A 12,326-nucleotide genomic window follows, 5' to 3' on the forward strand; every position below is an offset into this window, starting at 1 on the left:
ATCTAGCATCCATTAAAGTAGATGGAAGGACTCATGTTGGCTTCAGCAGCGCTGGATCAGGCTTTAAGCCCACAAACTGATATAATACAAACTGGTGGGGGGGGGGGGGGAAACAACACAGAGCAATAAGTGTCTTTTGGGTTAGCATTTAGCCTTTCTTGTGTTAACAAATTATGTAAAGTATGACTTTTACAAATATTCTGTGCCTTTTGTAGCCATCTCTCTGCTGTCATAGTGATACCTTAATATCTGGTTTTCAGTTTATGAATTAAGGATCATAATATGATGAATAATCAGCAGCAACTATCTTTCTTTAGTGAAAGAATTTCCTCATTTCAGATATTTTTCAAATTAAAAAGAATACAATTACTTAAATAAAAAATAATTTTCCTGCTCTCTTCCTCCCTCCAGGCTTATATTATATATTATGCTCAAGAAAAATATTTCAACCATGTAAGGCAATTTGCAAATTTAGAACTGGACAAATACATCAATGATCCAGTGTTTCAGTTTTTCAAGGCATATGGAACCTTACATTTAGGTAAATACAAAGAAGAGGTGATTGTTATATTGGTAAGGAAAAGCAACAATTGAACTTACTTTACTTTCCACCTGTGTTTTTTTATTCTCTTGTTTAAAACGGATTATTTTACTTTTCAATAACAGAAATGTTTAGGAAGAGATAGATGGCCCACTAGGTTTAGCTTAAACCACTTCTAAAGTGATAAACTAAACTAGAAAAAGGTACTGTTTATACCGTAATAAGAATGTCCACGCAGGGAGTTATATAGGTATAACTATAGTGGCTTAAATACACACATTGCCTTATATTGGAATATATTGCCTTCCTGTGTAGACAATCCCTAAATCTCAAATTCTGTTTCCAGCACAGTTCCAAGCTGGTATAATTGGGCTGGACATGTCAGTGGGGTCAGGAGAGAGACCATCTTCTCCCAAGACAGTCAGTCTGCAGTTGCAACTTCAGCCTCCCGGCTGAACAAGGCTCTGTGGTTTCATATATGCGTGGTTTGAATACCAGCTCGTCCATATGGCTCCTACTGTTTCATACTGGTACCTAATAAAGAGCAGATAGAGAAGAGAGATACTATCCCCAATCAATATTAAACATTTATGTTACTGTATCAGACCCTAAGTTTCTTAAAAAGAACAGGAGTACTTGTGGCACCTTAGAGACTAACAAATTTATTAGAGCATAAGCTTTTGTGGGCTTCAACCCACTTCTTCGGATGCTTATGCTCTAATAAATTTGTTAGTCTCTAAGGTGCCACAAGTACTCCTGTTCTTTTTGCAGATACAGACTAACACGGCTGCTACTCTGAAACCTAAGTTTCTTAACAGTTTATTAGCTGTTTACACTCTTAAGTCATTTCTGTAACTAGCCTTACCCCATACAGAGTTCCAGGTGTTATTAAAGGACCCAGGAGCCTTTTATAATACCCTTCCCAATATTATCTCTGGGACAAGCTTGCAGGTCTTCACATATATATCCAAGTTATTGCTCAATGTAATATAAGGCACCAGAATACAACAAAACAGTTCTATGAGCCAGCAAAAGACAAAACTATGCTAATATTCAATCATATGCATACCGCACTCATACCAAGTTTCCTGCTACATGTACTGCATCATTTATCCAAGAATCAATCAGATAATTTTATTGTATCTTAATTTCCACCCTTGCAAAGAAAAAAAAATGAAGGTGTGTGAGTAGGAAGTAGGGAACTGCTCAACTTGGAGCAATTCTTTTTTCCAGAGCCTCTTGTATAACAGCTACTCCTGGGGACATTCTGCACCAAAAAATTAAAAATTCTGCGCACAATATTTTAAAATTCTGCAAACTTTATTTGTCAAAATAACAGTACATAATCACTCCAGTTTCAATTATTTGGGTAATTTATTTCAACATACCTGTCAGCAAGTATGTCTGTAACAATACAGACACACACGAAAATTCCCCCAGGAGTAGAGAGTTAAGAAACCCCTATGACAACCCAGTTCCTATTTCTCTGCCCCCTTCCCCCCTACCTCAGAGCCCAGCTGGGGGCCCAGACACCCACAACCCCTCCCCCCCCAGTCAATACACCCAAACCCACTCCTCCCCAGAGCCCACCCGTGGGACCCCCCCAGGCCAAATACCCACACCCCATCCCCCCCAGAATCCAGCTATGCGGTCTCCCCAGCCTAAATACCCGAACCTCTACCCCCGGAGAGCCCAACTGTGGGCCCCCCACCCCTTGTCCAGACACTCATCCCCCTTCCCGCCCAGAGAAACAGCCTGATGCTGGGTCCCAGGCTTTCACAGAGTTTCCTGCACACCGCTCTCGCCTTCCCTCAGGACATGCTGGGAACTGCAGCTGCCAGTAACCCTCTAACTTCCTCTCCCTCCCCCCAGCAGTGTCTTCTATGTGCAAACTGGGCGGGCTCTGCCAAGTCCAGTGGCCCATAGTGGTGGCTAGCAGCACTGCAGCCCATTTCTGTGAGGGAAAGGAAATTCAGTGTGTACAATGTCAATTTCTGCAAACTCTGCATTGCACAGTGGCGCAGAATTCCCTCAGGAGTAAACAGCAAATCAGGCCAGTAATGAGAGACCTGAACCTGGATCACATAGTGTACCCCCATAGTACATTATTCCTCAATGTTCCAATGATCCCAAAGCTAGCATGCAAACTAAATATACATATATGAACAAGGTAGCTCCAGTGCCAAGGACATGTAATTAAAATGTACTGCTCAGTTAGCCTGAGTCTCTGAGCTGGGTATACAGCGAATTCTTTGAGTGATCGTTAAAACGTGAGAATTAGTGAATCTGCTATCTGCATTGTCTTTTCAGGTCAAATACAAGATGCTATCTTACAGCTAGAGAATGCCAGGAAATGCCACTCTGATGTTTCATTATGCTGCCTTTTAGCACTCATTTATGCACACAAAATATGTGAAAATGTTGGTGAGTTTTTCTTATCTGTTAAATGTCATTCATCACAAACTTCCAAAAATCAGAAAGTTGACCAAATCAGTAGTCTTGTGCTGCATTCACATATTTAGGTCAAATGAAGACCATAGGGGGAAAGTAGCCTGAAAGTATTTTTATGGAAATATATGTGCCCTAACTGATTTCTTTTAAAAGGATTCTGATTGTTAAAAGGAATAGCACCAAAAAGAAATATTGCTGCATTAATTGCTAAACTGACTGATGCGTAGGCGCCGGAGCACCACGGAAAAAAATTGGTGGGTGCTGAGCACCCACTGGCAGCTCCCCGTGGCCCCGCCCCGCCGCCCTGCTCCAACTCACCTCCGCCGCGAGCGCGCTGCCGCGTCCTGCTTCTCCTCCCTCCCAGCCCTTGCGCTGCAACACAGCTGATTCGCGGGGCAGGGAGGGGAGAGGAGGGGGAACGCTGCGCGCTGGGGGAAGAGGTGGGGCCAGAGCGGGGATTTGAGGAAGGGATCCAATAGGGGCAGGAAGGGGGCGGAGTTAGGGCAGGGACTTTGGGGATGGGATTGGAATGGGGGCAGGGGCGGGGATGGGGTGGAGTTGGGGCGGTAAAAGGGGCATAATTTCTCCAGTACTGGGCACCCACCACTACTGGAGAAAGTTGGTGCCGCTGCTGACAAGGGCAACCTGCCCCCAACCACTCATTTATCTGCCTGCCAGGCTGTTTTGAGAATTAATTAGTTAGTTTGTACAGCACTTTGAACTTGTAAAGCGTTATATATGTGCTAGGTATTAGAGAACTTGGGGATTTCACGAGGTAACAATGTGTGTCTTTTATGAAATAACTATCTCATTATAAAATCCTCATGAAGACAAGGCAAACAGTAGTTTTACCTTTTACCATGATGTAGCTAGCTGACATATACCCTGGACAAACCTCCTATGGTATGCCTTGACCAGTTACATTGAAGTAAAACAGTTACTTGCCTTGAATTAGCTTTCTTATTGTGAACAACACATCTTTTTTTACTATTGAAAACAACAGCCTTCAGGACTGGTCTGAGTTCAGGGTGGTCTGGTTGTTTCAGCATTAGGTTGGAAATCATTAGACTCTCCTAGAACCAGGAAACACCTAGAAGTTCCCTACATTAAATCCTGCCTGGTTTGACTATACCCTTCACCCTTGTAAATTAGGTGAGTGAGTTACTTGCAGTTTGCGGTGTATGGATCTTTTAGATGAGATCTTAAAACCTATATTCTGTCTGCTCTTGTGGACATTACCAGTCCCATAGTACTTTTGCAAGAGTGGGTAGTTGCCTTGGTTTCATTGGCCAGAATAATCCCTCCCTTCTCGCCACACACACATCCCAACTTCTGTGCAGCATATTGTGCACTCATTATCTGACTAGTAGTTGTCCTCTGACCTTAGAAAAAGGCTATATAATTGCCACATGAATGTAGTTAATAAAGCACTTTGGGATCCTTGGGGATAAAATGTGCTATATCAGTTTTATAGTAGAACCTCACTAATTCTCAGTTTATTAATATGCAAAAATAATCAGGGTGGATTTGATTTAAATCGTGATTTAAATCACTAGTCAGGAAGACTTGATTTAATCATGGATTTCTACATAAAAGTGCATTCTTGTTGGTTGTTATAACCTTAATACATATTATTCACAATTCAGAGATAGATGTAGGTTTCATTTTTAGAAGGTACACACTATACATTTTTAAAGTGATTTATTTTGAAAACTTTTCAGATTAGTTTTACAGCTATATCAGAAAATGAATGATTCAAAGGTAAGTGAAGCAGATATTTATGAAGTCATTGGGAGGTGAACTATCTCCAATTCAATAGGTTAATCATTAATATTTGGAGGATTTTCTTGCCATGCTGCATTAGGAGGAGAACATTACCAAACAGACATTTAAATTGTTTTATTTAACTAAAACAACAACATTATGTATTCTGGATTATTTTCTTCAACAGCAAACATATAATATTTTAACAAAACAAGCATATGACTTTTTTTATTTAGTTAAACATTCAAGTTTTTTAAAATCAGGTTTAGTTAAATGAAATATTTAAAAAAACAAAACAAAAATTAAATCGACTGTGTCAGCCAGGTCAACATGAGAAACTTGAAATATTGGCTTCTGCAGCTAACTCAGTTGTCTTCACCTTCATTTTCCTGTTTGTTCATAATCTGGAAAAGAAAAACAAGCTTTCCTACTTTTTCAGGTCCCAAACGATTTCTCAATTTGGAATGAATTAGTCCAAAGGGGAAGAAAATATTCTTTCTACACAGGCAGAAGAAGCTACTGCTGTTAAAAGTGAGATTATCACTTCAACAGTCTCTGAATCCATGTGCTTAAATGACTTCCACCAGTTCACTGGTGTGACTTACTTTAAAACATCATCAGCAAACATATATTTCTTGAATGGTTCACCCTTAGCTCTGAAGTTTTTTATAGTTGGCATTATGGAGGGATGATTGCAGGATGTCTATGTCATAGCCAACTCCTCTTCTTCAGCAGTTAAGGTTTGACCCTGGTACCGATTATTGAGAATATTTGCAAGAAAATGAGCTGGAGATAGTGCTTGTCCCATTCGTTTTTTTAATGCTTGTAAATTAACTCTGTCATTGCATATTTCTCTTTTAAGATCTCACTCGGTTCCTTCCAAATTTCAACAGCATCAGCAATAAAACAGCTATTTCCCTGCATTTTGTTCAAGGCTACAGAAATAGGCTTCAGGGTACTCAGCATGTGTTCAACATTTCTCTTAAGCCCAATGTTGAGAACTTTGGCTGTGACAGTGCCATCTATTTTTTCACAATTTTGTTCACAAACTGTCATTAGATTAGGCCAGTTCTTGATATAGTGCTCAAAACAGTCCACTACTGAGTTCTATCGCACGTCTTGTGGGAGAGTTAGCTTGGTTCCTCCCACTTTTTTCAGAGCAGCTGCTGCAAAGTGGTTGTTATGGAAGTATTTTGCAATTTCAACCACATTAGCCTTTATTTCTGGAACACTGAAGTCTTTGGCTAGGAGATGCATCAAATGAGCACTGCAACCGTATGTTATTAGCTTTGGACTCTCTTCACTCGCTTCTAAATTTCTTCTCATCTTGGATACATTTGTAGCATTGTCTGTGACCAAGCTGCTTACTAGACATTTGAATTTTTTTCACAGTTTGTTATAGCTTTTACTGCTACTTCTTATAAGTATTCTGCTGTGTGTGCATTTCCTGGTGTATCAATTGTTTCTCTCAGGAAGACATTCCCTTCTTCTGTTGTCACACAAGCACGTATAACAGGATCATTGTGGACATTGCTCCACCCATCAAGACTCAGGTTAACAATTTTACTCTCTAGACCTTTTGCCTACTGCTCAATTTCTCTTTCATACACTTTATCCAGCAATTTGCCCTGTGACATCTGCTCTGTTGGGTGGACTGTATCCTAGTCTTAATGACTGAACCATGTTAATGAAGTATGGGTTCTCAATCATATGGAAAGGAAAGTTCATTGCATAAACAAACTGGGCCATTTTTTCATATATATGGAGATATACCTATCTCATAGAACTGGAAGGGACCTCGAAAGGTCATCGAGTCCAGCCCCCTGCCTTCACTAGCAGGACCAAGTACTGATTTTTGCCCCAGATCCCTAAGTGGCCCCCTCAAGGATTGAACTCACAACCCTGGGTTTAGTAGGCCAATGCTCAAACCACTGAGCTATCCCTCCCCCTTTTATCTCTTTTTGTAATCTGCTGATTGTTTCTGGATGATAGAGATTTTTTTTTTCTTTTTGCTACAGGTGATCCAATGCGGCTATGTGACATACATGATTCGACTGAAACACTATCATTGGCAGATAACTCTGAAACTATAGAAAATGATGGTGATCTTGAAGGTGGATAGTTTTCAGAATCCTGTATGTTGAGGATGGATTCTCCTAAACAAAATAAGTCACTGCAGTTATTTAATTATTATTACCATACTGCTCATTTAGTATTACTCATTGCATTCACTGACACTCAGTACTACTTTAAAAGTGAAATTGTAAAAGGAAGATCTGCCTATTTCAGCTATTTATTTTTTTATCACAACTGCATCTAAAATGATAGTACTGGAGAGTAACAACTATAGTTTTTGCTCAAACATGAGAATTCAAGAATAGTCCAGAAGGAAGACAGGCAGTCCTTAAGAAAGAAGTATGAAATAAAAAAGTTTACCAACCTGAAGATCCTGTATGCTCAGACATGTTCCTTTCATCATCTTCAATGCAGCTTCCTCCTGAGCAGGAACACTTCTCATGATGTTGTTTCATTCGGGAAACCAGGCCTTTCATTTCTTTGTTGCACTGTTTGCATTTTGCAGCATGCCTGTCTTACCCACAGGTAAAGGAACTTCATTAAAATATTCCCAAACCGGGTCTCTTTTATGGCCTGCTGCCATTATAGGTTTTCTCTTCTAGTGAGAGAATGGTATGGTAGATCTCAAATCAATGGAGGCTACACTCAGAAAGACCTCAAGACTTCTGGAATATGCTGCTCAAACAGTTTCACTTTTGTTTCTACTGCCTGTCCCTCCCTTCTCACATTTATCTCCAGACTTCTTCTCCTTGTCCAGATCTATTCCGCCCCCAACAATCTTCTATTCATTGAACTTTTTGAAACTTTGCACTTTTAGAGAGAGGTAAGGGATTGACTCTGTGTATACAAATTTGCAGAGGAACAATAGGGTTGAGGTCTGTTATTTCTCACCTCTATGCATTATTTATTTAAAAAAACATTTTTGCTGTTAACAAGCTTGTTATCTCTGGAGACACAAATGCACAGTCTGAGAACTGCAAAACTAAGCATCTCTGATGGTATCTTCTAGACTGAGCATTGAGTCCCATTGGGTAGATAGAAAGATTAACCTAAATAATCTATACAGAAGACCCTGGAACCCCATAAAATTAGGTCCCTAATCCATTAACTATTGGAACTCATTTACAAAACTTTTCTTAAACATTACATGAATATATTATCTCATCATGGAATAGGGATTATAAATTCTAATTCTATAGTATGAGACATCTTTGAGCTATAATGTATCATAATTAAAACTATCTTTAGATAGGTTTTTTCCTCAAAAGCGTTTTATCAAAAAAATCCGATTTAAATAAAAAATAAACAGATTTTTTAAAAAAAAATTTTAAATCATTGATTTTTATCCACCCTGAAAATAATAATTATCACCCAAATTATTATTTTCATCTGACATTTCAGCAGAGATTTCATAGCAGAATGCAGTAAGGTGACCTCATATTACATAGCTATTATTACTGCAGCTACTTTACAAAGCACATTGTTGAATATTTTAATATTATTATTGATTATTTGCATTATTGCAATGCCTGGGAGTCCCAGTCATGGACCAAGACCCCATTGCTCTAGGTGCTGTACAAACACAGAACAAAATACAGTCCCTACCCCTAAGAGCTTACTTTCTAAATGTAAGATAAGAAACAACAAATGGACAGACAGACAGGGGAGCTCAAAGAAACAATGAGACAATATTGGTCAGCATCATGGGCAGTGGTTTTAGCACACCAGCAACCTAACCATTGTCAAGTTTTTATAGGTCTCACAGGAAAGGAGAGGAGGGGTTTGAATGAGTTAGCTTTGTAGATGTTTATGGGGAGCTTCCCCCAAGCATGAGCAACAGCATGGGAGAAAGCACAAAGGTGTTTGTTTGAAAGTGTAGCAAGTGGGTGATGGAGGCTGACATTAGGGGCTGATCAGAGGCGGGAGTCGCCCTTTGGATACTGAATGAGAGATGATAGGTAGGTGGAGAATAGGCCGTGAAGGGCCTTGAAAATGAAGACAGATTAGCTTATGTTTGATACGATAGAGAAGAGGGGGCCAGTGATGGGATACAAAGAGAGGGGTGACATGGTCAAATCAACAGGATAAGAAAAAGATCTTTGCATCAACATTCTGAATGTATATCTGTGGACAAGATTGCATTTATCAAGGCCAGAGAAAAAGGTGTTGTAGTAATTGAGATGTGAGATGATGAGAGCCTGGGTAAGAGTTGTAGCTGTGTGGATGGATTCAAAGGGCCATGTCTTAGAAATGCTATGCAAAAAGAATCATCAATATTTTGACATAGCGTGGATGTGAGGACCTAGAGAGAGGTCCAAGTGGAACATGACATCCAGGTTATGGGCTTCAGTGACAGGTAGAATGGTGGTATTGTCCACAGTGATCAAGGTAGGAGGTAGTGAGGAGGGCTTTGGGGGGGTGGGGAGATTAAGAGCTCTGTTTTAGCTATGTTGAGCTAGACATCCACAAGGAGATGTCAGAGAGACAGGCTGAGATTTTTATTTGGATGGAAGCAGACAGGTCTGGAGTAGAAAGGTAGATCTGTGAATAGTCTGCATAGAGATGGTAGTTGAATGTGTGTTTGCAGATGAGATTACCCAGAGAAAAGATGTAGAGAGAGAGAAGGATGGGACGAAGAACAGAAATTACGGAACGCCCCAAGGAAAGCTGAAAGGTGGGGGATGAGGAGGGTCCTCCAAAGGACACATTGTGAAGTAGGAGACAACCAGGAGAGGATGGAGTCATGGAAGCTGAGGGAGGACAAGATTTCATGAAGAAGAACAGGGTCAACTGCATCAAAGGCAGCTGACAGGTCAAGGAACATGAGGCTAGAGTACTGATTCTGAGATTGGGCTAAGAGAAAGACATTAGCAATTTTGGCAAGAGTGGTTTCAGTTGAGTGCAAGGAATGGAAGCTCTATTGGAGATGGTCTAAGATGCAACTCTGGACAGCTGTTGTAAAGAGTGTGTTCAGTTAACTTGGAGGTGAAAAGAAGAAAGGAGATGGGACAGTAATGGAGAGGCAAGTAGAGTCAAGAGTGACTTTTTTAAGATGAGATAGACTAAGCATGTTTGTATTGTGAGGGGAAGGAGCCAGAGGAGAGTGAGGGAGATTAAGGAGAAGAGCAATGTAGGGCAGGGCTTCTTAGTCTTTTTCTCTCGGAGGCCCCCCTCAACATGCTATAAAAACTCCAGGGCCCAGTGGGGGCGGGGAGGACTTGGGGCTCCGGTCCAGCGAGGCAGGCCTTCACAGGCATAATTTGACTTTTATTTTGAGGGGGCAAGGGCCGGCAGGGCTCGGGCCAGCTCTTCACAACGCGGTCCAGGGAGGGAGTGCCATCTCCACTCCCTGACTCACCTCAGCAGGCCACCCAGGGGGGCACAACCAAAAAATATAACACAGAGGGGGGATTCAATTCAAAAAGTTTGAAAACCACTCAGGGTGCAGGGAAAGGGGTAGCTAGGGGCTCTGTGCAGGCAGGGGGTAGCTCAGAGTGCAGGGATGGGGGTAGCTAGGGGCTGTGTCTGGGCGGGGTGGGGGGGTAGCTAGAGTCTGTGTGCTGGGAGGGCTCCCTCTGCAGTGGTTGCTCCCCCGAGGGCTCTGCCGCCCCAGAGTCGGGTCCCCCTGCCCAGGTAGCTCTTATGGGCTGCATGACCAGTCAAAGGAGGCTGGGAGCTGAGGAGCAGCCACAACCCTAGGCACCAGCAGTAAATGTGGGAATGCCACAGCTGTCCGCTCCATGGCACTACCAGCCAGAGAAGCAGCTGCCCTGCACTGCCTGGCTCTGGCTTCCCATCTACATCTGAGGGCTAGCTCAGTGGTTTGAGCATTGGCCTGCTAAACCCAGGGTTGTGAGTTCAATCCTTGAGGGGGCCACTTAGGGATCTGGGGCAAAAATCAGTACTTGGTTATGCTAGTGAAGGCAGGGGGTTAGACTCAATGACCTTTTAGGGTCCCTTCCAGCTCTATGAGATAGGTATATCTCCATATATTATATTATTAACCTGGCCAGAGGGCGGGGCCTGAGGGGAATTGCGGGAGATGAGGAGGGAGAGAAGGAGCTGGAGCTGTGCCCCGGACTATCCCACTCAGGGTAAGGCACTGCAGTTTGGGGCAGGGAGGCAACACCCTTGTGCCCCCCAACTCTGCCCAGGGACTCAGGGCTTCTGCCCACGGGGAATGCCGGGGGTCGGGGCACTGGGTTTCAGTCGGGTGGCCTGTGGCCCCCCTGAAAGGTCTCGCAGACCCCTGGTTGAGAACCGCTGATGTAGGGTATGGGAATGTATGCAAGGGAAGTCAGGAGTTGGGGCCACTGGGGCAAGTGGAGGGGTTATAGGAGGAGAGCAGATGAGAAACTTCTGAATCTGTGACGAGGGAGAAGGAGGAGAGAGTTGTAGGGGGAATAGAGGAAAGAAAGACAAGCCTAGGGGAGAGGCATATTTTCAGTTTTCTCTTGAAAGAAATCAGCCTGTGCAGAGGGAGAAGTGGAAGCAGGAAGAGGGAAAGGTTTGAGGAGTGATTAAAGGTCCTGAAATGGCAGCTGGTATTGCAGGTGTGAGATTCAGTGAAGTAGAGTTGATTAGCCTGGAAGATTTTAGAACTGAAAGAGGAGAGAACAAATCTGTAATGAAGGATGTGGGCCTGGTCACAGCATTTTTACCAGAGACTCTCCACAGCAGGGAAGCAGGAGTGTGGGAAGTGGTTGTTGGTGGTGAGCCAGGGCTGGGGGCTGGTGAGGTGGACCTTTCAATGGGAGAGGAGGGGCAAAAGAGTCAAGGGTGGAGGAAAGTGAGGAGTGGAGTGAATCAGCAATGATATCAATGGGGAAAAAATACTGTACTATGAAGATTACCAGGGCTTTGGAGCTGTGCTCCGGCTCCGCTCCAGCTCCAGGCAAAAACCTGCAGCTCCACTGCTCCGGAGCTGCTCCGCACTCCAGCTCCGGGCTCTGCTCCAAAGCCCTGGATTAAACTATACAAATTAAAATAAATGGGTAAATTTTATTTTATTATGCTGTAGCCTTGATGTTATTAAAATCGATTGCTCTCTTATTTGCTCATTTATAAAATTCTGTAATTCACAATGGGTAGCCCAGTCGTTAGTACACATTAGCAAGGTTCTATTCTGTTACTGTTAACATCAAACACAAAAATGAGTTGGAGCATTTCACAATGTTAGTGCCTCATTCAGAGCACTATTTGTTGTTAATTGTTAAAGAACAAGAACACAAAGTAGATGGAACAAATAGAAGGAGAGGAGTAGGGAAAGAAAGAAAATATGGAGAGGGAAAGAGGTGTGTTTATAGAAAGATAAGAGACGACAATACAGTGGCATGAGAAAACAGAGAGAAGGAAAATAGGCTTAGATTATAAAATGATTTCACTAATTGTTTGGACAGTTCCAGGAGTCATTAATCTGTTTTATTGTATTTGGTATCTCCCAAGCAATGTGCAAGATTATTTCATAATACCAGGGAGAAAAAGGCAGGGAGCT

The 12,326-nt window shown here is 42.3% G+C and overlaps 1 protein-coding gene across 1 annotated transcript in view; it reads left to right on the plus strand.

Annotated features, from left to right (window-relative positions):
- Positions 1-396: 396 nt before the first annotated feature.
- The window catches only part of TTC21A (tetratricopeptide repeat domain 21A), a gene marked incomplete at its 5' end in the record, with an annotated part of 65,255 nt that continues 53,325 nt past the window's right edge, over positions 397-12,326 (plus strand). Inside the window, 2 exons of the mRNA XM_065398625.1 lie at positions 397-541; positions 2,852-2,965. Of these exons, the coding sequence (XP_065254697.1) occupies positions 397-541; positions 2,852-2,965 (259 nt within the window). The remainder of the gene's footprint in view (positions 542-2,851; positions 2,966-12,326) is intronic.

This window comes from Emys orbicularis, chromosome 2 (assembly GCF_028017835.1).
Source record: "Emys orbicularis isolate rEmyOrb1 chromosome 2, rEmyOrb1.hap1, whole genome shotgun sequence".
NCBI lineage: Eukaryota > Metazoa > Chordata > Testudines > Emydidae > Emys > Emys orbicularis.